At 37.3% G+C, this 26591-nt stretch overlaps 1 protein-coding gene across 1 annotated transcript; it reads left to right on the top strand.

Moving 5' to 3' along the window:
• Positions 1-11516: 11516 nt before the first annotated feature.
• LOC145785646 (uncharacterized) lies at positions 11517-21482 on the top strand. Its single transcript, XM_082597332.1, has 9 exons — positions 11517-11599; positions 12668-12733; positions 13066-13122; positions 16191-16244; positions 16774-16860; positions 18427-18489; positions 19819-19875; positions 20659-20772; positions 21113-21482. The coding sequence occupies exons 1-8, from the start codon at positions 11531-11533 to the stop codon at positions 20749-20751; spliced, it is 546 nt and encodes a 181-aa protein (XP_082453458.1). The 5' UTR covers positions 11517-11530; the 3' UTR covers positions 20752-20772; positions 21113-21482.
• The last annotated feature ends 5109 nt before the right edge of the window (positions 21483-26591 follow it).

Below are 26591 nucleotides of genomic sequence, written 5' to 3'. Positions count from 1 at the left end.
TTTTTCAGGAGGGGCAACATTTTCAGTGACGTCATAAACAAAGGTGACATAAATTGCTTTAAAATTGAGATTAACGATGGACTAAATTTTTATTGACAATGAAAGATTAACTTTCTTGCTTTTAGAAGGGTTTTTTTGGACTGATCATGCGCATGAGTAGCTGCGAGGGGGTCCGGGAGAGCTCTCCTAGAAAGTTTGCGCTCGCTTCCCTCGCCCTGCGCGCTAGCACATTTTAAGAGGTCTGAGGCCTTAATTAACTGGACTTTCCTCGCAAGGACAAGATCTAGCGCTAACTATCCAATTTTTTACTTATTAGCCTACCTTGATGTTTTAAAGAATATTTATCCAACCAATGTCTTGGAAAACTGAGAAATAGCTTACGTCAGTCAGCTCAGTAATGCCTTTAGTGGATGTACCACTAATCTAAGACGGTAACATGATAGTAAATACAGTAACTTTTCATTTTTCTTCTATTTGGAATCGGCCCCTTTCTCTTTAAAAGAATCAGGTGATTCCACGCAAGCAGGTCAAGTGGGATAGCTATGTCTAGACAGTGAGTGACTGCAGCAGTTTTAAAGAGTGGTGGACAGGTTTTAGAACAGGGGTGACGAACTTTTTTGCGGTCGCGGGCCACTTTGTCAATTACACATGAGTTATCGGGCCACACAACTTTTTAATCGTAACCTACTATGAAATGTTTTAGAAGCGACTCAAGATATTATTCATGAAAAGTAACAAACGGCAAATGAAAGTAATAAAACCCACACAGTTGAAACTATCTCACGCAAAATCGAAACATACAACAGTAAAAATAAAAACAAATCAATTTGAGCAGAAAGGATAGAGCAACAGTAGCCTACTTGCACTGAAGACAGTTTAATTTTCTAAGTTTAATTTTCCAGTTTAAGCGTTTGCTTTCATATGAGTATGATTTGTTCTTTTTTTGGCTCTATCCTTTTTGCTCAAGTTGACGAAATGTTTCGACCATTATGCTCGTAAACAACAAATAATTTAATGCAATTTCTTTTTCAAAAAACAAACAAAAGCCCATGCGAATCATACAGCTGAAGCTATCTAATGCAGTATTGAAGCATTGAATTTTTTTTGCTTAGTGGGATTTTTGGAAAGTTTTTGCTTGACTAAGCGTTCAATATTAGGTCGAACAGACGATGTGGCAACTCTCAACTGCACACTAAGATTTTCATCTGTCAACTTCGACCTGGAACGACCTGTAGCAAAGGAAAGGTATACCAGTGAAGGCATAAAACAGCTTTGAGATGTCTTTTGTCTTTAATGCATGAGCGATTGTCAAGTTGTTTTGCGGGCCGCACAAAATTCTTTGACGGGCCACATGCGGCCCGCGGGCCGCAGGTTCGTCACCTCTGTTTTAGAACATGCAAGATATTTTACATGAATTGTTTTGTCAATATCAAGTAGAATTTTTGCTAAGTTTTCAACCATGCGAATGCTGTATGCATGCAGATGACGTAGGAAATGGCTCCCAACAGAAATCGAGAGCTAGGCGGACCATCCCTTTATTGCAAATCTCTCCTCATACTGCATGTTTTGTGGCAGAATTAAGCACAACGACAATGCATACTGTACATCTGAAAAATGTGAAAATGCGATGCATCAAGTTCTTACAAGCGGAGTGTTTAAGAAGTTCACTCAAAACTGAGGAGAAACCATTGATGTGCTTTCCTCTACCAAACCAAAATGATTGGGTTTATACTCGATTGAGTCACCCCATGCCGCGCAAGTGATGGCTTATTTGTGGTCTAACAACATCGCAATGAACCAGGCTTTCGCAACCTTTGAGTGCAGATATGTTACTTATAGCCTACGGCAGTATAAAAAAGAAACAGAACAAGAACCCTTTTATCTGAAGAAGAGCTAGTATACCAGAGAAGAAGGGCTTCTCCCGATTTTACAATTGGTTTACATTTGGCAGCTTCCACTCATACGTCGCAACAATTCCTAATTTATTACAGTAATAATTTCCTTTTCATTAAGCTTACATCCCGGAGCTGCAGTTAATACAGATTTCCATACTGTACTGTATGTACCGTAATAATGTTGTCTGTTGTGTTATCGTCTGCATGTTGTAATGATAGTCATTCTATTGGTCTCGCATTTTTGAACGCAGGCTCGACTCGCTTATTGGTCAAACCACCTTCAAAGCGGGTGAATGCTTGTATGAAAGTCAGTTGGTACTTGAGCAACACTCAGCTCAGATGCATTGCGACATCTTTCGTTTCTGTGGCTTGCTCAGTTGCGACTTTAAACTAGATAATTTAAAATTTAATACACTTAAGAAGTGAACAAGAAATAGTCAAGTGCGTAACAACGAAATTTACAGTGAATGGCCCTTTTCAATGTTTGTATTTCAAAGTATATATTTCAATGTTTATATTTCAAAGCCCTGTGAACACTATAATTTCACTGCAGTATAAGCACAGGCTACTGCTTTGTTCTGTGTTTCTATACGATGTAGTCAAGTATTTTTATCTATGTAAGCTTTATCATTTTTTCATTTATGCATATTGTTCTCTCGATACCGCAAGGCCCGAGCCTTAAACCAGAACCCTAGTCAACCATCCTTCCCGTGTCCATCCTGCAGCAGAAGCTTCACTGCACAGATAGGCCTCATCAGTCATCTCCGCACTCATGTACACTGATCATAGCCTACACTAAAGCTTGATTCAGTCTCATTGGACATCTTCCGAAACGAAGGGCGAACATCATACCTCAATTAGACAAACCTGCGCTTCGGCGAATAAAGAATAACAAAATAAACAAACGATGCTCCAACTCTCCGAGTGTGCACTGCAGTTAAGCAACATTCGAACTTCATTTCTCATTATGGAATTATCTGGCTTACTTAGAGCAGTGGTTCTTGACCTTTTCTCTTGTTAGCATCGTCTTGAAATTATCAAACAGTTCTCGCACTCCCTTAAAATACCGTAGCTAAAAAGCAATAGTCACTTCCTGTTCAGAATATTGGTTAAAGACATTTTATAACTAACCCTACATATTCAGCATCTAGGCCTACAATCTACACACCTCTTAGTGGTGTGTGCAGTTGTGCACCTCGGTTAAGGATCCATGGCATATAGAATAACTTACATGAAATCGACTAATTAGAAACTTACGCAACCAACCTTCGTAACCTGGTGTGCACGACAAAGTCGTCTTCTTACAACTTTTTTCATTATGTAAGAAAGTCAATGTCGAAAACCACTTTTTCAAACCAACATCAAGAATAGAGATTAAACCAACTAAACAAGCAAGATTATAATGGAGACTAAATACTGCTAGACTTCGTTTCTTCATCCTCGAATTCTACATCCTCTGATGGCCTGTTTCTATTGAGAAAGTTATGGGTCCGTCTCAACCTCCTAAACAGCCACTTTATCTGGACCAGATATTCAGGTCGGTACCCGATCTGGTAAAGATCTGGACAAAATAAAGTGGTTGTCTGAGCTCTTCCCACGGACGCAGGGCTTCTCCGTTCACTGCGCACCAATGGAAAATGGCTCGTCAAATTTTGAGAAATTTGTGTTTCTCTAGTCAAAACATTTGCTCTCCCCTGGTCTGAAAGGGCGACTCTTCATGTCTTCGAAAAACACGTCTAATTACGATAAGTGTTTTAGCCGCTTCTCTTTTTAGTAGCAACATTTTCGAAAACATTGGGAGAAACTTTTGGGATCAAATTTATTTGAAAAAAGGTTTGTGATTAGGCATAGCCTACGTTTACTTGTTTAAGCTTTCGTTTATCATGTATTTTGCAAGCACAGAAACTTCCAATGTCTTATTTAGTGTTCTTCAGATAACTTTTATTATAGTCTGCACAGGCAGATATTTCCTTGCTTAATATTAAACTTATACGGTGTTGTCACCATGAAATTTCTTACACACTGTAATTGATTTTTCAACCTAGGCCTACTTTAGGCTACATTTTATGATTGCTTGATCGTTTCTTTGTTAGTTTTGTATTTACACCAGTAACTTTTAAAGCAGTTTCTTCCACAGAAAGTTTAAACTCAAATATCACAGTGCTTGTGTTGCTAAGTGTAAAGTAAACCATGAATCTGTTCTTTCAAGTCTTTGTTTTGTTGGTTGTATTGCTATCAGGTAAGATAATAAAGCCGTATGGCTAAGGTAGACTGCATTTTCAGGCATCACAAAAGTTCCTAATTTCGATAAAACTTCATCAAATAAAAGGATGCTGGGTGTAGTGTATCTCACATAATAAGTGAGAATTTACAACCAATTTGTGCCAACAAAACTTATGTAATTGGTTTTTGAGATTTCCATAATTCTAAGCCTGTAGGCTTATTTTAAATCACATTTAAGCCTATATTTTACCTCTGAAACAATGTGTTGCTGTGTTATTATGCAAAAGATTAAGGATTAGAATTATGGCTTTTTATATTTTTCAATAAATAAAATTTTCAAAGTCTACCAGAATCCCAGTCGAAAGCAGTATTTTATGTTCTGAACGTAGCGAAACCTTTTCTGGTTTTGTAAAAAATTGTTATGTGCAAGCTTTGCGTGCAAGCTAGACGGGCAAAATTTAACTCTAAAATATTAAAACTTACAAACCTGTTTGATTTAGTATATGGAAATCTTGTTGTTCATCCATGTGGTGATGATCCATTGTACTGGTGCAAGAACTTCGATACCGCTAGGGGATGTGAAAAAATAAGGGAATGCGAGGAAACTGTGTGGGCAAGCCCACAGGTTTGTAAGCGGTATACTTTTTGCAGTTCCACTTAATTTTACGTATACGACGTCATCAGCATGAAACATACCCATTTGTCAATTATGTTTAGTTGTAAGCAATAAAAATGCAGTGATTTTGTGTCTATTTTAAGCTGGTAACCTACATTGTGCCCCTAAATCACTTAATAGGCTTTAAACAACAAAGTAAAGATATTTAATGTTTAATAATTTTAGTAAACAAAAACGTCGATTTATTGTATCTTAGGAAATGTTTTTCAAAACATAATTTTCTATAGCATCTTACACGATTTAAATATTTAATTCAAAGATGTCCAAACCACAATACTAGGGCCAACTTCGACTTGTGCTGCATTTTATGTAGCTATGAATAAATTTTGAAAATATAACGCGATAGCCCATACGTCATTTATGCGAAACACGACGTTTCAAAAACAATACAAAAGTTTGAGCATTGAATATCGCTGTGTGAAGTAGGCTATAGATCACGGAGCAGATTTTTTATTGGCCCACGTGTACGTACACATGCGATTCTAGTACAAACGTCTACATTAAACAACCCTACCGGCCTACAGTAGGCTACAAGGAAAAAACCTATTAATGCATCTCGCGTCTTCGTTTGGAGCTGCAGTGTAATTTTTTTCCTAGTTTGCAACTTTTCAGTTTAGTATTGTCAGTTTCGTCATAAACAGCAACTAAAGATTTCCCTTCCCTAGTTTTGACTTTACTGAATTCATCAGTGGTTGTATATAATCATTTCACAAATCGAAGCTAACTGACAGAAACCTCTGTGATGTTATAGTCTACCTACTTAACTTTTCAATAGCAATCACTATATTAGCCTAACCAGAGGTGGGCAGTAGCGCGCTACTTTTGTAGCGGCGCTACTTTTTTGGTAAAAGTAGCGGTAGCGGCGCTACTTTTTAGTTGGAGTAGCGGCTGCAGTAGTGGCGCTATTTTTTTTTCAAAGTAGTGGTAGCGGGAGAGGCGCTACTTTTTGTCAGTCGCACTCCCGCTACCCGCTACTTTTTAATTTAAATTGAAAAAAATGCTTGTTTTTTTTTGCAATACTGGCGTGGTCAAGCAGCTATAGCCTATAGCCTATATGCTGGTCAAGTAGCTATGGCCTATAATCGGCTTGGTTGCAAATTTCGGTCCTTTCTAGCTGACCTCAACTTCTTCGGCGAATATCTCTTTGTGATGAAACCTATCTGCCAGGCTTTAGACATTCTCCAGGGCGAGTCCAAGGCATAGGCCTATTACGGAGTCTTGCTTCCAACCATCACAATTTGCAGGAAGAAGTTGACCGAGATCAGTGATCTTGTGACCTGTGAGGAGTTGAAAGTGAAAGTCCTTGAAGGGGTGAAGAAACGATTCAACAAGTGCTTCAACAACATGAAATGCGTTATGGCATCATGTCTTCATCTCTCCTTCAAGACGTCGTGGCTACAATTTCTGCACTACGTTTCCACGAATGATGCTGACGCACTGCGAGAAAAAGTCAAGACAGATGTAATTCGACTGCTGCGGGAAACATCAAGCCAGGTTGATACCGAGAAGAGTGACACCAACACCAGTCATGACTCCGATGATGTATTTTTTGGAGTGTTTGCGCCATCCCGTGAAACGTCGGTGTAGAAGGAAGCAACAATTGTGAACGCCTTTTTTTCGGACAAGAGCAAGTCCTTGAGCTTTTCGAATACCGAGTTAAAACATCTGTTCATTAAATACAACACTCCCATTCCTTCCAGTGCTGAGGTGGAGAGACTTTTCTCTGTTGGAAAAGATGTGCTTAAGGGAAAGCGGGCAGGACTTAATGACTCTCATTTTGAAATGCTCGTGTTTTTGAAAGATGCGTAACAATAAATTTCCCTTAGAATGTGTTTTCTATAACGACGTTAAAATGACAGCGTAAAGTGTAAACGAATGATAACATTCGTTTTCAAGGTCATTTCTGCGTCACTAGGGACTTGAGTGTTTCCTAGTGTCATTTTAGACAAAAGTAGCGGAAGAAGTAGCGGAAGAAGTAGCGGTAGCGCGCGCTACTTTGGCCCGAGTAGCGGGTAGCGCGCTACTTTTTCAAATTGGTGGCGGGTAGCGGTAGCGCGCGCTACTTTGGCCCAAGTAGCGGTAGCGGGTAGCGCGCTACTTTAAAAGTAGCGGGTGCCCACCTCTGAGCCTAACTTCTGGCTTTCTGGCCCAACATCACTCTGCTGCTCATATCGAAGGCGCTGCGTTACAGCACTTCATACGGTGTACCGTAGCCTACTGTATTTACAACAGTAGACTACGATTCCAACAGGTAATGATGGAAAATATTTTATTATTTTATACAGTATTTGTTTAAAACTTGCGGTCTACATTAAACATGATGATGTGATTATACCAAGCACATGTGTAGGCCGGAAGGTAGGCTACCTTTCTGTTATTTAACTGGCCCTGACTTCGCGTAGGCTATTGTTTGAAATATAGGTGGTTCTCAAAAAAAGCTCACATACCCTCCTTTTGTACTAATTTTAAAGTAGGCCTACTATCATGTCGGTAAAGACATAAACGAAATTTGGGCTATGATTTTTTGCAATGAGCACAATGCTGTGGTAGTGCAACTAAAGCTGGATTCAAGTAAATAATTACTTTACTTAGGCCTACTTGAAAACATTTAGGCTACCGGTACTTGTTACTTGCGTAATTCTCTATTACTTGAAATTTTAAAGTGGGCCTATAGAGTAATATAAAAAAGCTGAAAAATAAAAGCAATTATTTATAAGCTGCCCCCTTGCACATTTTGACACGGATTTAGAGGATCTGAATGAACGAAAGGTCAGAGTTTCTTGTGATTTGGCAGAGAGCCTTGACATAATTGAAGTAAGAGTAAACCACTTTCCAGGGAGATGGTACAATGTTGAAAGCAAAAGTTGTTTGAATATATCCTCAAGAAACTCACGAAAAAGAAAGGGCCCATATCAATGGAATTGCTCGCTAAAGTAGGCTAACAAAGAAGATCAAAGCTAGGAAAAATGAAAGAATTTGTGGACTTGCCATGTAGCCTACTTGGAGGCTCCAGATCATTATGATCAGATGGTGTATTTTTCTTTCTTGATTTATTCTAAGAAAAATTATCTGGTCAAGATTACATCATACTTTTCTCAAGGCGGACACTGAAGTCGATAAAAGTGACTATGATGTCAACGAGGAACAATTTTGGTAAAGAGGTTACTTTCTTCAGCCACAGACATATACAACCAAGCAACCACACGGCATTTAACATAATGGATTAAAATTGAACATAAACTATAAGCTACAAACGTTTTCGGCCATACACACGTTAGCCCTTATCAAGTAACAAAAAAAAAAATAACTGCTTATCATATCTACAATGAAAATGAATGACTGATCTAAACACTGAATTGAAAAACGAAATGCAAAATGAAACGGCAGAACAGAAGAAAGGCACATCACGTGGCGTTTAAATTACACCAGGCAAAGACGCAACATATGACGTATCAAGAAAAGACGTTGAGTAGATAAGAAGCACCTGAGGCAAACAACTGTGTATTGAGGCGAGGATTGTATGATTTTATTAGCAAAGCCTCGTGGATTTTAGTGTCGAATTCGGTGAAACATTTACGCATAATTCTAAAGGACTCCAAGGATGGTTTGTTATTTGAACATGTTTGACAATCGAATATGTGATCTTTAATGGCACTTTGCTTGTTCAAATTAGTTAAATCCAAGTGCTCCCTCACTCTCGTGGCCAAATGCCGCGTAGACATACCGATGTATGTACAATTCGCGTCATGCGAACAAGTGAACTTGTACACGACATTTGAACACAAGTAGGAGGGAGTCCTAGATTTAAGCTGAAAATAATAGCCAACTTTGAACGTTTTATACACAGGAACAATATCCACGTTGAACTTCATTTTGATAAAACTTGACATATTACTGACAAAGCGTCTCGATGCTTTACCCACAAAGGGAACTGTAAGGCAGTTTTTCCATTCACGTTCGTCCGCTTGAGAGTGCGTAGAACGTGAATCCAAAAACCCCCTCAGTACCTTATTGAAAAACCATGTGGGGTAGTTGTTCGCAATAAAACAAGACCGTAAACGATTGACTTCAACATTAAAATTATCAAAATTAGAGCAAATATCTTGTGCTCGCTATCAAAAAAGAAATTTTTATAAAACTGTTGCACATAGCCACCGAAGGTATGTTTTTATACAAAGACAAATTATATAAACAAATTGATGGTGTGGCAATGGGCTCGCCTCTGGGTCCAACGCTTGCTAATTTCTTTTTGGCACATATTGAACAAAAGATTTTTTTTGAAACTGATGTGAACTGCCATCCTAAATTGTACCTACGTTATGTTGACGACGTTTTTGCTATATTTAATGATGATAAATCTTGTATGCAGTTTCTCAACATTCTCAACTCGCAACATCCTAATATAACTTTCACGGTAGAAAAAGCCAACCAGACCATTCCCTTTCTCGATGTCGAAATTAAAATTAATAAAAACAAATTTGACACTTGGGTTTGGCGAAAACCAACCAATACCAACCTCCTTCTCAATTTTAATGCTGTATGTCCTTCAACCTACAAATCTGGATTAATTAAATGCCTGCTCAAGCGAGCACAAGATATTTGCTCTAATTTTGATAATTTTAATGTTGAAGTCAATCGTTTACGGTCTTGTTTTATTGCGAACAACTACCCCACATGGTTTTTCAATAAGGTACTGAGGGGGTTTTTGGATTCACGTTCTACGCACTCTCAAGCGGACGAACGTGAATGGAAAAACTGCCTTACAGTTCCCTTTGTGGGTAAAGCATCGAGACGCTTTGTCAGTAATATGTCAAGTTTTATCAAAATGAAGTTCAACGTGGATATTGTTCCTGTGTATAAAACGTTCAAAGTTGGCTATTATTTTCAGCTTAAATCTAGGACTCCCTCCTACTTGTGTTCAAATGTCGTGTACAAGTTCACTTGTTCGCATGACGCGAATTGTACATACATCGGTATGTCTACGCGGCATTTGGCCACGAGAGTGAGGGAGCACTTGGATTTAACTAATTTGAACAAGCAAAGTGCCATTAAAGATCACATATTCGATTGTCAAACATGTTCAAATAACAAACCATCCTTGGAGTCCTTTAGAATTATGCGTAAATGTTTCACCGAATTCGACACTAAAATCCACGAGGCTTTGCTAATAAAATCATACAATCCTCGCCTCAATACACAGTTGTTTGCCTCAGGTGCTTCTTATCTACTCAACGTCTTTTCTTGATACGTCATATGTTGCGTCTTTGCCTGGTGTAATTTAAACGCCACGTGATGTGCCTTTCTTCTGTTCTGCCGTTTCATTTTGCATTTCGTTTTTCAATTCAGTGTTTAGATCAGTCATTCATTTTCATTGTAGATATGATAAGCAGTTATTTTTTTTTTTTTTTGTTACTTGATAAGGGCTAACGTGTGTATGGCCGAAAACGTTTGTAGCTTATAGTTTATGTTCAATTTTAATCCATTATGTTAAATACAACGAGGAACACCCAGAGAAAAATCAAAAGCACAAATATTGAAGGAAGTTCTGTCTGCAGGCTACAAATTCCTTTTGCATCCAGTGCCAAAAAGAACAAAACGCCTTGGCTCGCATAAAAAAGGAGATCGCTTTTCACGAAGCCTCTGAAGAGTGCACTAAAGATCTTAAAAATTTAAAATGCTGCGTTGCCTCTCTCCTACCATCTTCAGTTGAGATTAAAAGATGCTTTAGTGTAGCTGGACTATTTATTTCTAAACTCAGTCTTCTCTTAGTGACAATATGATTGATTATTTGTGCTTTCTGAGAAGTCACTTCCAGAGCCAATGAGACAGGTACAACTGTAATCTAACTGGGTGACTGTAATGACTTGGCCATATATTTTCATTTTTTATGGCTTGTTTGATTGATTGCTTTTGTTAAAACTGCATAATTACCAAGTGAACGTGATATTGCAACTGCCCATCTTGCCAATATAATATCAAGTAAAAAATGAGTATGTGAACATTGCAAATATGCATATAGGTCTACGCCTAACTCTTATACAGTTACACTGTTTTTGCTCGGACTAATTGCAGATTTTTTATTACTTGATATACAGTAGTTAAGTAACTTAAGTAAATTTTTAATATTTACTTATTACTTAAGTAAAAGAATCCTTTGCTTGTATCCAGCCCTAAATGCAACGTAAGTAGGTTCACAAGGTCCACCTATTCATGTTCACATCATTAGTTTTCGCCTTCCCTCCTATTTTCAATTATCAAAACTGATGACTTAAAAATTGAAACTTTGGCCGTATAAATTTAGTTGTTCAATCTAGGCTATTCAAGTTGTCTACTAAAAACCGCTATCGAAATGCTTCTTTGAAACCGAAGAGAAAAGCAACGAAATCAAAGCTTACAAAAAATTACAATAGCGGAACATTCACCAGAAATTCACGGATTCCGGGATTGCAGCACCCAAAAATAAGTGGGGGTTCTTTAATCCCTAAATTCCTGATAGCTACATGTTGTCAGATTTGGAGCTTCTTTTTACTTGAATCTTTCACCTTTCGGAGGCTGCGCTTTCTCCAGCTCTGTTTATGCAGTTGTATATTTTCTGCTTGCAAACTTTTACATATATATCACAGCATGGTTTGCAATGGGTACTGGGTAGTCAAGGTTCTTAACAAAACAACTAAGTTGATGTTACTTACAGTATTTTGGTGTTGATTTTTAGAAATCGATGAAAGCAAATGAAGACATGTGTAAGGATTGCACAACATTTCTGACCGATCTGCAAGACATTGCAAATTACAGCCCAACCACAGTTGTAAGACAACAATTTATCACTTATTCCTATTATTTTTTGTTTGTTTGTTTATCTTTATCCTGCATTGCGGGAAAGCGGACTTGAGCGCTATGCATCGGTGTACGCCTTCCGACGTACACCTGACCCACGCTGCAGCCGACGGCAATGTCTGTTTCCGGTTGTCTACTCTGCTTATGACTTAAATTTGGTACTACCCATTACTCGAAATCGATCACTGGGTAGAGGCAATTATCGTAAAGTTTCTTGCCCAGAGAAACAACAGCAAGTGCGGGTGGCTGGAGTCGAACATGCAGGCTGAAGGCTATATATATTTTTGCTTTTAGGAGTCCCTAAACGTTCAGTTTTTCTAACATAATGGAACAAATTTTAAACCTTTCTTTTTGGTTAGTTTTTTTTTATGTTTTCTGCTTTCGGATAGAAAACGAATGCAACGCATGGCAAGATAAGATTATTTGCTCTAGAAGCCTTTTGTTGCCTATCACCCACAGACTGTTTCAGAAATTACTGGGTTTAACATATTTATTTTAAACATACGAAAAAGTCCTTTACAATTATTTACATAGAATGGTTTCAGCACATCATTGTGTCCTCATCTGGAACAGCAACAAAATAAACTTAACTACCGTATATAATATATATCTTCTTCTCTTTTATTGTCGCACTTGATTCTAAGCATTGACTGCCTCGTGCATGAAAAGTTTCCAAGATTCTCTGTTGTTCGCTGTGTGTATTAGGTGTATGTTGATTGGTGTTGGTTTTGTCGGTTTAAGTAAGTTAATCTTGGTCTGCCTTTGACACGCTTCCCTTCAACTTTTCCTGTGAGAGAGAGATGTTCTAATTTTTCTTTTACCATATATCTAAAGAACAAAAATACAACAAATAGAGTTTGAGCTTATCTAATCAATCACAGTAATCAATACTTTGTTATCTGTATTGCAAAGCCCTGAGAGCAGCCCGGCTTATATAGCCTAAAATAGTGCTAAAACTGCAAACAGATATGCCCCTGTTTTAACCTTATAGTCTAAACCACATATTTACATTGAAACGAATGCCAATTTTGGTTTTCAGGATGCACTCATTCATATGTTGGAAAGGGAATGCTGCCATCGAGGCCCATGGCTGTTTCAAGGCATTGTAAGTATGCTGACCAATTCCGGTCAATTTTGAATTTTCAAGTTACTTTTTTGTGTTTAGGCTACTTGACGACACTCAGCAGTCATAAGCTCAGAAAGAAAATATATAGCTTTATTCTGTAAAAACTCATTTGATCAAAGCATGACTTTGCAAATAAAGCAATAAGATGAAGTGGACCCTGTTTGAAGCCTCGGCGAGAAGAGTTAAAAAGCATAGCACAACAGCACACCATAAGGACCATTCTTACGATTAGAACAACTTTATGACAATAAAACTTTGCACTTGTTTATAAAACCGACTGTTTCAAATATTTCTGTTTATTTGCTTTTCAGTGTGGTCAAAAAGTCTCTCGAATTGTGAGGAATTTTCTATCTACATTCGAAAACGCTGTGAGTACAGAAATCACAAAAACAACTGCTGCACAGCTGTTTAGAGACTATGCGGTTGTTCTTGTAACGCTACGCTCAAACCTTGGCAAAGGCACAGGCTACACTATAGGTTACGGGCAGAGATGTACGTATACGCCGCAGATTCTACGCCGTAGACTTGAGGCGTAGACTATTTGTTTACACTAACGCTTGCGGCAACATTTTTTTGGATAGTTGTCGCTGGCGGCTACGCCGTAAAGTTTTCGCGGTTTTTTAGCGCATAGCGTCAACGCATACTTTTTAATGTCTTAGCTGTTGTTTGCATTTTTTTTCATCAAACTTTCCAAATTTTGACTAAATTGAAAGAATGTTTTCAATGGGCAAAGACATATTGAAACCAAAACGCAGCAAAATGTCAGATGAACACTTTCAGATGCTTGTGTTTCTTCGTGGAAATTCAAAAGTAAAACTTGTTTGTTTCGAGTGGTTTATACCGTGTGAATGTTTGGCACCTAGCAAACAAAATGAGTTTACGCTAGTGTATGCGCTGACGCCGCCAACTTTTTTTACAAGTTACGTTGACGCATACGGCGTATGGTTTTTCGAACGTTTGCGTTTACGCTGGCGGCGTCAATATTTTTTGTATGCGCGTACATCACTGGTTACGGGTCATTTCAAAGCCGATAATTCAAAGACTACAATTCAAAGTGGTCAATTCAAAGACAACAGTTCAAAGCAGACTTGGACAACTAGAATTTTTTTAGCTTTTTGAAATTAGATTAGAATTATAATTACAGCTATTCTAGTTTTTACAAATTAAAGCTTTGGTAGAGAGTTTGCTTTGTTGAACCATAGAGAAATAAAACAGAATAACCTTAGCGGGTTTAACATACTTTATTTTACATACAAAAATATAACATAATTAAAATAAACTCAAACGTTTTTGACACGTACGTGTGTCCTCATCAGGAATTAAATCTGCAATATACGTAAAATGAAAAATCGTAAGATAAATTTGGCTTTGCACTATTGCTGTAACGACAACGACTAACGACACTCTGGACTAAAAAGCACAAACTGAGCAAATGACACAAGAATGATTACGAGTAAATTGTGCGGCGGTTTTTACAAATTAGACTAGACTTAAAATTAGAGCGAGCTAAGTTTTCGTAAACTAGAGTAGAATTTAAACTAGATTAGAATTAGTTTGACGCAGTCGTCACATAGGCTATATTTTTCTATTTGGATAAAAACGCTAATAACATATGCTAAACTCATGGGCAACTCTAGATCAAAGTGTCATTCCCCCATCCCTGCAATAAAACCATTTACGTTATAATAGACATTGTGATGTATGTGAATTGATGAGTTTCAGTTAATGAAGATTTTAATGACTTCGTTACTTAAACCATAGAATGACAGTATGACACTTTGATTTTGATCGTTTTATTGCATTTTTCTTGCAATGAGGTTTCCTTTCATTCGCTGAAAAACACTGCTGGAAAAACTAGAATTTTTAGCAAAACAGGAGATTAGATTAGAACTAAAAGTTTTTACCAAATTAGATTAGAATTAGCCTACTAACGTTTTGCTCTAATTCATCGAATTAGACAATTAGAATTATTTAGTTGTCCAAGTCTGATTCAAAGTGGTCAATTCAAAGCCGATAATAATTCAAAGACAATTATTCAAAGCGGTCAATTGAAAGTCGGTGATTCAAAGCAGGCAATTCAAAATCGATGATCAGTCCGCTTGATTGGAAAAGTCGATAATTTAAATTAATTAATCTTACTGTGATGTCATCAGAATACGAGCACGTACTGTACTCAAAGTCCATCGTTTCGCAATGCTGAAAGTCTGTCAGAAATCAAACAATGAGTGGTTGTTTCTTTCACGAAAACGGAAAGAGGAAAGAATAAAGCATGCAATAGCGGCTACTGCTATAATCACGACAGAGATAGTAAGCTTGATGAGGGGTTAAGCTTATGGTTGTGTTCTGGTTCCGTGGTTCTAGTCAAGATACGTCTTGCATCGTTTCAGTCTGTATTTTCTTCCCTAATACACATGAAATCAAAGCAACGATCTGTTGTGACTGACACGCATGTGAACGAATTTATTCGATTGGTATCAACGAAATACAAGGCAGATTTGAAGAGAATCGTTCGAGAAAAGGACAAAATTTGAAGAGAAGTATTGCTGAAAAGTCTCAGTATTGTTGCATGTATAATGATAATAGCTTGCAAATTTTTTTCATTTTTATGTTTGTGTGTAACATTTACAGCATGTAGACGTAGCTGACCGAAGGTATTAAATTCTGGTTTGATCTGGTTTGAACATTCTGGTTTGACCCACGCAACGCCTAATTACGCTCAAGTTCGATTTCAAATAGGCAGAGAAGCCACAGTTTCTCTAAGAGACGTTGCTTCTGTGTCTGCTGGAAATGAACAAAAACTGTATGAAAACTGTGTTGTTCCAGAAGACATAATTATTACCTCATGCAACTGGAGTCATCAACTAAGTCATCTCCAGGGCTATCATAAGCTACCGGTATTAGGCTATTTCAAACATGGAAGTGAAGTTTTTACAAAAACCGCTAACTGAAAGGTTACTGTTTTTTTTTTTATTCACTTGTTGATTTATGCATATCAGTTTGTATTCTCTGTGGATTCTTCTCTTTTATCATGGGCCAATCCTATAGATGTTTGCCGCACACCCCTTTATATTCTTTGAATATTAGGCCTAGTTTGAATCATACTGAAAATTTTGGGCGTTCATCGGAATGATTATCGTGTTTAGCAGTAGTTGCATAAATCATTTGATAAAAGTGAAAGTGAAAGCAAATTAATTGATTTATTGCTTCACTGACATTTCGCGCACCTTGACAATTCGCATTCTCAGAGCGCATAACATAGCCTACTAAATGAAATTTACAAAGTTATATTATATTGCAGTGCGGTTGAAGGCAAGAAGAAAAAAATTGTCTGCAATTTTCGATATAGCCTAGGCCCTAGCCTATATGGCAATGGCCTAAACTCTAAAGTGTGTTTTTCAACCGTTTGAAAATCAACTGAATTTGAGTTGCTTTTCAGAATGTGGTCCGTGTTTGTACTTCGATGATGATGTGCTCAGCACCGCCACCTGGAGTAAGTGCAATCCATTAAATAAGACATTCTCATAAAAACTAACGTAAATTGTTTGAATGCTAGATTTGATACGAAAAATGCCCATGGGAATGTAACCTATATGTCGGTCTGAAGTGTGAAAATTTAATGGTTTAGCTGATAATTGACACAAATAAGTCTTTTTTGCAATCGTTTAATAAACAAAGTCACAACTAGACTAGCTTATAACTTGATGCAAAAAGGTAACTTATGTATCCCGGCCATGATACAAAAGTCGCGCGTGCCCAACAACTGGGTTCTACGCTTTTATGGAACTTTCCTATTTTTATTCGTAAATTACCATTTCGTCAGTGTATGGATGCCGTAATTGTCGCATTTGTTGCGTTTGTAAGTTGCCTAAATCGACCAAGATCGAAAGTACTTTTATTCCATTCAACCGCTTGCAATTATGTTGTAACTTACAATAGAAGGTGCACTCCATTTCCTTAGTGCATAAATGTCTTTCAACATCAAGATTAAAAGAAACTGATTAAATCTTGTGTCACTTTAGACTCCTGTTGTTGGCAACATTTGCAATGACTGCATTGCTTACGTTCAAGACTGGAAAGATGTTCTTGATGTGGAAGAATCTTTCATAGTAAGCTGCCCCTTCTATTTTAGCATCAATGGTTACGAATACACATTGCAAGGCAAATTCATAGCTAACAAATAGGAGTTTTTGTAAAAAAATAGGCTACCTTAAGTTTCAAGCGTTCGATTCGAGAAAAGGCCACATATAGCCTACTATGGTCTTCGTAAGAACACGAATATTCGTGATTCGGCAATTTGGTATACTGCTAAATGGTCTTTATTACAAACAAAACTTACAAATATTTGTAGCTACGAAGATATTTTTCATCGTAGGCCTACAAATATTTTGTTTTGTTCGTGAAAAATCGTTTTGTTTGTAGGCTACAAAGATTCTTTGTTCCTACGAAAATTGCTTTGTTCGTACGAAGATATTTGTGTTTGCACAAAGACTTTTGTAGCCTACATCATAATTTGTCAAAACTCTTCGTAGATAAAGCATTTTTTCGTGGATTTTGACGAATGGTCAAGACCACTCGTAACTTTCACAAAGATTTTGTCCATGCAAAGTTAAGCTAGACCCTATATTGCAGTTTTTAAGGTATCAAAGCAAGAAAGATTTATTAGCAGATGTGCAATGACATTTTGTACCCTGTTTTTTATTTTTTATTTTTGGTGAAAGATATTACGATGTAGAAATATGAGAAACAAGCCGAAGTTAAAAATTCATAATATTGAGCAACGAGACTAAACAGTATAGGCTACTACATCCATTTCTTCAAAAAGTCTTTGGGGCACATTTTTATGACTACTGTAATTTGTTTGATTAGGCCTACTAAGCTAGCTGAAACCAACTGCTAATTTATTTAATACAGTAAGGCCTACGTTTAAGTAAAATTTCAGAAACCATGATTATTCTTGAGTAGGTTATTTATTACTAACTTAATAAGAATCATTGTTTTAAATGTATTGTTTTAATTACTTTTACTTGTTAAAGTTGTTAGTAGATGACGTTTTTTATTCGTAAGAAAACTTAAATACATGACCAAAACTTATGAAGACGAACACGAAGATTTTTTTTGTGTCAAAAACACCTGAATCATTTTTTTATTCGTGCAATTATTTTAGAGAAATTTTTACTGTTTGTAAAACATTTTGTTAAAATAAAAATCTTCTTGTTTTAAAATAGTCGCACAAAGCTTTCCGAAGAAAATATTTAAATGCACTCGGAGTACGACTGACGAATATTTGTGTTCGTACGAAGAGCATATTTTTTGTAAATGTGTGATTCTGGGTAAATTCAACCAATTTTAATTGTTTTACAAGAATGAAGAAGTAATAATTTGACAACATCTGCTTACAATGTAAAATTTCGAATAATTGGGAATAGGTAACTAAAACTGTCGGCTACTTTTACAATTTCTGATATCCGTATTTTTATATGTAGTTTATATTTTAAACCAGTAATGAAAGCTATTAATACTACAAAAATTGCTTAATGCCAAGCAAAAAGCCAAACAGAACAACTTGCATCTCATTTAGTTACTATTTTATATTAGAGAATAGTAACTAAATTTGATGTAGTCTATACTTTATATGTGATTTACACGTACACTGAACTGAACTTTTGTTGTAGAAAGACAAACTTCAAAGACTCAACAAATCCATTTGCAATATCACGGGTATTTTCAAATATAAGGTAGAGATATTTCCATGTATAATCTGTTTAACATTCATCCTACACTTTGTTTTAAAAGGATTGGCTACTTTTTCCAACAGTTGTATCTCAAATACCATGCTTTATGTTGATGCTATATGGTAGCCATAAAATGGTGCTGTATAACTGTATATTTTAGTACCATATTTTTAGTTAATTTGCAGCGTCTTCTGATTGGAAATCAGTCGCATTCGCGAGAAAAACTACTTTTCTCAACATAATTTAAAATTGAAACACTGAGCTATACGTTTGAAAAGCATGTTCGCTTGCAGGGAAGTGTCATTGGTAATAACAGCAAAGTTTTTCTTCAAGATTGCTATAGCCTAACTGGGTTACAGCCAGCTGAAAGTTTTGATGTGTCAGCGTTGGTATCACATCCTTCCACCAAACGAATTGTGCACATTATATTTTTTGAGAGTCGCCTTCTTTAATTATTCGATTTGATTTTCAAGAGCACTAAGCAATTTTTTCTGTGGTACTGAAATGTGTGTCTTCGCAAACCTTTACTGTAAAAAAGTCATTTTGTCTCCTTGTTGACAACCTTGAAATCAAACCATTGTCTCCACATCAAGGTTCTGTCCCTTCATAAGAGCTCCGTCGACTAAAATTAAGACGTAGATTCCTGCCAGTCACTTAACTTCTGCTCAGTGAAGACAGTAAATACAGCATCTATGAGGCAAATTGAGAAGACTATAGGCTAACTGGAAATCGAATGTAACTTAATTCAAATAACACAAAGCTACGTTGCTTCATCCCGATACCGACACTCGCTCCATCTGCATATCCCTCCCTACCGAGTCAAGCGTGGGTGCACCTCAATCTTGTTTGAACACGTGTTTGGTGTGTTCCTTTCAACCATAGGCTGATTTGTAAATTGTAGGTGGACAGACACAAAATGAACGAGTTTGATTCAAACAATTTTTCAAGAGCAAATTTTTACTGAAGATATTTATTTCCTGTTTACTTGTCTCAAATCAGGATCCTGAATCAAAATAGAGTTCGGTTTCCCATATCTTTGTGAAGCTACATTTTCTACTGCAGTTGCCATTAAGCCCAAGAGCAGGGCTGAGAGTTGAAGTCTTATGCTAGGTTGAGCAATTTCTCGAGTTTCTAAATGCAGTGTCATGCATCCCATACAGCTCTCACTGATAATAATCAACAAAATGATCAATAAATCAACAAGAACAAAATTGGTTTTGGTGCTCACTTGTTCAAAATCGGAGGGGGAGACGCAGGGAATGTGATTAGTGCTAAGGAAAGGCTAAAGCGTTTTTATATTGTGTTGTAACTTTCTATCTTGTTTCGTTGCAGTGTACGAGCACGCTGAACAATGCCCTAAGGGCTATTATGAGACATTGGAAAAAGAATGTAAGTTCGACCTTTGGTTGGAAATATATCATGGCAGGCTAACAAAAAATAAAGAGCATAAAAATGTAAAAAAAAACTAGTGTTAAGCAAACGTCTCGAAAATTATATTGCTAACATTGAAGATAAAAATAGTTTAGTTTTTAAACCGTTTGCTGAACAAGGATTTAGTAGGCAGGTAGGTCTGTCTACAATTTGGGCTTTTTTGATTAGGATGACCAGGCGTTCCCTTTTAAGTACAGTAGCCTACACCAATACACCATAGTAAATGTTTTTTTCTTTAATTAGTAAATGTTGTAAATAGAATAGTAAAAAAGTAGCCTAAATGTTGAACTTTATTCATAGTTTTATCAATAGCCTAAGCTATCTCCAAAAGTACGAAAAGATGATCATTGTTAGGAAATTGGAGTCAAATGTCTCCTTACCACAAAATGCAACGTAGGTTAAGTGTTATTGCAAAGACAGAGTAAGTTTTTGTAATTGACACAGCGGCAAGCTTGCAAATAGTAAGTTATTCATTAAAACCTGCCAATCTCAGTAAGGCCCTGCGTCAAAAGCCTCTACAAGTATGAGAAACTACCAGAAATAACCAATCAAGGCTTTGTCAGTCCGAGGATAAAGATTCAAAACCAACCAACCAAACCAAAATTATTCAAAGTTGTAAAATCTGAGAACAAATTAGCCAATGCAGGAAGTGTCAAGTTTTTGACCATAAGGGATGCAATGACTTCCCTCTTAATTTTAACACATCCTAATACTACTTATGAGTTTCTACCTTGCTCCCAGGACGCATTGGTAGTCTGCTCGCAACTTAGGCTGTGTTACAAGCAAAGCGACCGAACATTTGTCACCGATGAAAAGAGTGGTGGTCAACGTTAAGCTGCCCAAGAATATGAAAAGGTAAAATGTTGTTTTTGAAATATCATTGGACATCTTATATTTATATGGTATGGAATTTGTTTGTTGAAAATTTTTCTTTGCATGTTTCTAGAAGCAAATATTAAGTTGTTTCTTTTGTTTGCTAGTTATCAACTTTTTCAGTTACTGGTCGCGTCAAAAATAATAAATAATAACACACAAAACATCACTAAACTAATATTACATAAACATGTTTAATTAAAAGTAGATTCACATTATCTTCCCTTCTCCCAGAAAACAGAAAATATTTGCCTTCTTTTTTCACCGAGCTGTGCTTTGCTTTAGTCGTTCTTGCGGTTCAAATATGCACTTTTTGTTTCAGGCTATGATTGTCTGTCGCACTTACCTTTGGAACCCGATGGAAAAAGTTTTAGCTTACTTTTTTACTGTATTTAGAAAATGAAATGTTGATAATGACGTAAAATTTAGAGACCGGACGATCGAGCCATTAAAACTTCAAACTGAGGCAAAAATGGCCCAATTTTCCGAGTTGATGTCTTCCAGGCCTATCCGTTGGCCTAATTATAACCTATAGGTCGTTGCAGCAAATTGGCAACCACCTGATATTGTGAGCATTCTTCTCGAAACCTTTCGGATATCAACTCAATTGAGTTAACGATGGGCTATGGACAGATTGGCGTAATGAGTTAGTCGTTATAAGGTTTAATAGATTCAGGATCTTTTTATTTGGTTTAACACTACAGTACGTATACATCAATTAATATATATTCCAAGAATGAATTGTAGCAAATGCAAGGATATTCTTGGCGACAGTTAGTTTAGTTGTTTTCTTTCCAGAAAGGTAAGGATTCAATTGACTGACAAAAGCAGCGGTTAAGAACTATGTGGCATGAATTAGTGGTGCGATACTGATGAGCCCAGTCTCATGGGCGAAACACGTGTCTATCGCTGTCTATTTTTACTACACTCGACTGCCGAGAAACAAGAGAAGCTACTTCAGTTCGGTTCACCTATTTCACAAAAAAAAATACTTCTGCAATGTTGTAGGCTAGGTTTTTTACTTTTTGTAATAAGCAGAGGAGTCTCAAACGATGACTTTGCAGTTCTTTGACTGAGGAAATCATTTTTCCCTCTGATGCTTCCAAAAGCAACAAAAGAATTGCAAAGTTTAACTAACAATTTTTAGTTGTCGAAATGTCTCAAACATGGTGTCTTTGCTGTCTCATAGATTAGGCTACCCGTAGCAGGGTTGAGAAAAACCCGGGTTTTTTTGGGTTTTATTGTTTTTTTTTTAAAAAGATGCAAAAAAAGGTAGATTCATGCTTATTTCACCTCAAAACTACTTTTTACGAATGAAGTGCCTTTCACTCACAGTACATGCTTGCATAACTCAATAAAATAATGCACTAAGGCTGTTGTTGCTTGAATGTTGCATCATCCATTAATTTCAAGATCAAGTTGGATGTTGCATATCCACTGATTTCTATACCAAGTTGAGGCTACCATGGTAGAAATCACATTATTGCATCATTTGCTTTAGATTTGAAGGCTAGATTTTATGCCATCATGTTTAAATATTTTTTATCATTTATATATACATACTATATATAGTAATGGATGAGCAATTGAGCGATTGCGTGGCCAATGGCCATTTAGGCAAATGCTCTGAAACAGCCAAGCGTTAGAATCCAGAATCTGCGGTCCACGACATTAAGGCGCGAACAAAACGGCGCAGAGGCAAAACGGCGCAGACAAAATGGCGCCAAAGTCAACGTAACCAGCTCAGAACCTTTTCCTCATTTTGTTAACATTTTTTGGTCAATTTCTCTTGGTCATGAGTTGCCAATTGCTCCAAAAATCCTTATTCACACATAAACTTTCGTTATGGTTGCAGAGTATCATCGTTCTATAAATTGAACTTGTTGCGTTGACTTTGGCGCCGTTATGTCTGCGCCGTTTTGTTCGCGCCTTAATGTCCTGCTTCGCAGAATCTGTAATTGGTAAATAGCCTCCTAAATTGCATTTCACATCATATATACAGACTACAGTAGAGTAGTACTTTCAGCAGTTTAACTATAAGGCCTTCTTGCATAAATGAGTTTTAGTGTAGTATACACAAAGGGGCATTACTTGATTTCTGTGTAGGCTACTGTACAATATCCACTGCGTTTTCAGTTTATTCTTGGAAATTTACTTCACAATCACATCCTTAAGTCCTAATTTAAAGTTTGTTTTAAGTGCCTTGTAGTGTTTTTGTTCATTTTTTCAATTTTCTAATAAAAACTGGACAAATATGATGCTCTGGGTTTTTTTATGGGTTTTTTTGGGTTTTTTAAGTGGGTTTTTTTGAAAAAACCCACCCGGGTTTTTTTGGGTCGGGTAAAATACCGACAACCCTGACCCGTAGTCTAAATTAAAACTTTGGTATGTGACAAAGTCGCACCATAACAGCATAGAATAGATCAGTGTTTCTCAACCTTTTCAATTCACGGACTATTTTTGCGATAGCCCAAACTTTTGCGGACTCATGTTACAGCAATCACAAAAGAACTTGTTTTAGCAAAATTTGTTTTTTGCTCACATACTCAAATTTCAATGGGAACCTTGTCCCTGAACTTGCTTTACCAGTTCATGGAAATTGGGGTTAGTGGTCGTTAAGGCACATTTGATGTCGTCTTCTGGTTGTAATTGGTTGCGGTACTTGTTTTTAATCATAGCTAGTGCTGAAAAACCAGCTTCACAAAGATATGTTGTCGGAAAGGGCAAAAGAGCTCTTGTTGCCTGCAAACAGAGTTCAGATAGATTGGGTTCCATTACTTGGACGTTGGCCCAAATTTGAGTCAGAGAAACATTTTTGTATTTCTCTTTTCACATCAGTCGACTTTGCAGCACAACCAGTTGTTCAGCAATGCAATCTATTTCCGGATGAACCAGTAGTGCTGAAACCTCGAAGGGATTTCGCACCCACTTAAACTCTTTGTAGAAATTGTGGGAAGGAATATATCTGTCCAGCTCGACGTATATGAAGAAAGGTGCTCAAGAAAGATTCCACCGATGCTCTTTAAAATCAAATTCTTCTTCTTCTAAAATCGCGTAGCAGGAAAAGCAGCTATCTTCCCACCTTCCATTCGATGCATCCACAGTTTCATTTTACCTTTAAATGCGACAATGTTTTCCGATAGGCTACATCCAAAAACATTTTATTTCTTCCCTGCATAGTAGTGTTCAGCTGGTTTAAATGGCTGAAAAAATCTGATAAGAACAGCAATTTGGCAATCCACTTGTTGTCGCTGAATCGCTTGGCAAGTTTATGATTCTGCTCTTTTAAAAACCACCGATTTCATTGCGTAGGCCAGCTACTCTTTCACTTTTCCTCGTGACAGCCAACGGATGTTCGAATGAAATAAAAGCCTAGTGTGCTCCGCACCCATCTCGTCACACAACGCTCGAAGTATACGAGTACATATTATAAGGCGAGATTTGCTATAATTAACCACAGATACAACCTCATTGAAGACTATGGCTAGGTCTTCTTGAATCTCTTTTGCTGCCAGGTTTTCTCTTTTTTCATTGAAACACATATTGCTTACATATATGGTCTTAGTTGATGTGCTTGCGGACTCACCCAGAGCCTTCCGCGGACTCATTTGAGTCGGCCGACTCAGGTTGGGAGACACTGGAATAGATTGTCGTAATTCTGCTGAGAATAATCTGTAGGCTATAGGCTATGCATGAATAACCTACGGTACTTTTGAAATTTGACATTTGTGCGCATAAAACGTCAAAATGCGTATCCTACAACGAATGGATGCCACACTTTGTGAAGTACTTGCTATCCCTCAAATTGTTGTGCCATCCCCAGAAGAGTCGCTATCCCTTGCTTCGGAAGCCCTGTACGCTACCATAGCCTACTGATTGTTTGCCTGCCCTTGCAGGCATTGAACCAGCTACACTGCGGCACCAGCACGAAGTCATTCCCCTATGCCGTAAAACTGAAAACTTCAGCCATATGCTACCTGCAATCACAAGGAGAAAACCACCACAGCAGCAGCTGCACACGACCTTTTGGCAATCTCTGCTGAACAAGTGGGCTAAGTTACAGAATTTTCCAAACTGCCTGCCGTAAAAGAGTCGCAAGTGTGCTCCAAAAGCCTTGTGATTTGAATGTTGCAGCCTTAGCGTAAAGCTGAATAGAGAACTTATAGTTTTGATAGGAGCATTTGCTTTCGTGTTGCAGATGGCTACGATAGGCTACAATTTAAATTACCAACAATTAACTGCGTGAGCTAAATCGCTTCATCAACAGACCAGTCTCAAATTCCACCATTTAGGCTAACTGCGTAATAAAAGTTTTCGTATGACTTCTCACATATATTATTCAATGAACCAAACTTTTCTAAACTACAACAGTCAAAATTTATTTCATTTTTGACGACACAAAAAGCAAGTAAGTTACAACCTACGAGTGCCTAATATACTGTATACTATAGGCTAGATAAATATATCTGCAGCGCCACGTGGACTAGAGATTCCACATTAAAATGACTATAACGTCGGCAAAACTGTAATGGAGCAATAGTAAGCTATATCCAGGGGCGCCGGAACGATTTTTGACTGGGGGGGGGGCAGGATTATGAGAAAAGGGCACTTTTTTTTAAAGTTTTAAGATAAGATGTAGCAATGATGCTGGGCAGTTCGTTAATCGTTTTTCCCCCTATGAGCCATACAAATCGAAATGTGAGACAGATGAAAATAAATGAATGAAATTTATTGAAATAGCTTGAACAAGAAGAAACGAAAGATAAATTTCACGTTCATAGCGTCACAATCTGCTGCATAGTATAAAATGTGTCCACCGGATATTTGGTAGGCCTATACTGTATATAAACAAATATCAAACCAATCCAAGGTACATTTTACGCGCGTCGGTTGCTCGAATGAGCTCATTTGCAACAGCTTCTAAGTCAATGATGTCCATCACCTGTTTGTGAATAGTTGCAAACATTCGGTTGTTTAAACTGTTGTCTGTCATTGTGGTACGAAGCCACATTTTTACTCGCCTCATGGCGCCAAAACTGCGTGCAGCGTTCACCTTTCCTAATTTGATATTGACCCTATATCATAACGGCTTACTTACACTTTTCCTTCTAAAAAATTTTAACTTCAAGGTTCTGACACTCTTTGCTATGCTAAGACGTTTATACTATTCCTTCAATTACATACGATTCTGCATCACTCAGATCTTTTTTCTAACTAAAACCAAGACCACGACGAACATTTTCTTTGTTCATAAATCAGCCATCAACACTACCCGGCCATCCGGCACTACCTTTGGACCTATGCAATCCAAAACGGTCCTTAGTGGTGTCTCGAATCATTGGCGTTTGCTTTTCACAGCTGGTGGCAACATCACACATAGTTGTGACAAAACCGTCTTTGAAGAAGCATAGGAGTGGTAGAATTTCTATAAATTATGTTTGTGACCTAGGCGTACATAATAGCTAATTATCGAGTAATGATACAAGAACTACATACCGGTATACAAAGAACAATGGCACGGAAAGGCATCTTGTAACCTACTGTGATACAAAATTTTGTGTGTGAATATTATTTTGAGGCAAAATGAAAGATTGTAATTAGGCTAAAAGCGAATAGCAGAAATTGTTATATTGAAAAATGTGCAGTAGCTCACATGACCTTAAAAGGGCACCATTGCCCCCCTTGCCCCCCCATCCAGAGAAAATTTGAGGGCAGGGGGGCGATCGCTCCCCCTGCTTCCGGCGCCCCTGGCTATATCCAACAAGTTTAAAAGGTAGATCGTGAGAGAAGACTCGCAACTT

This window comes from Aplidium turbinatum, chromosome 2 (genome assembly GCF_918807975.1).
Source record: "Aplidium turbinatum chromosome 2, kaAplTurb1.1, whole genome shotgun sequence".
NCBI lineage: Eukaryota > Metazoa > Chordata > Ascidiacea > Aplousobranchia > Polyclinidae > Aplidium > Aplidium turbinatum.
Note: the sequence above shows the minus strand (reverse complement) of the source record. Positions and strands in the feature narration are given on the sequence as shown.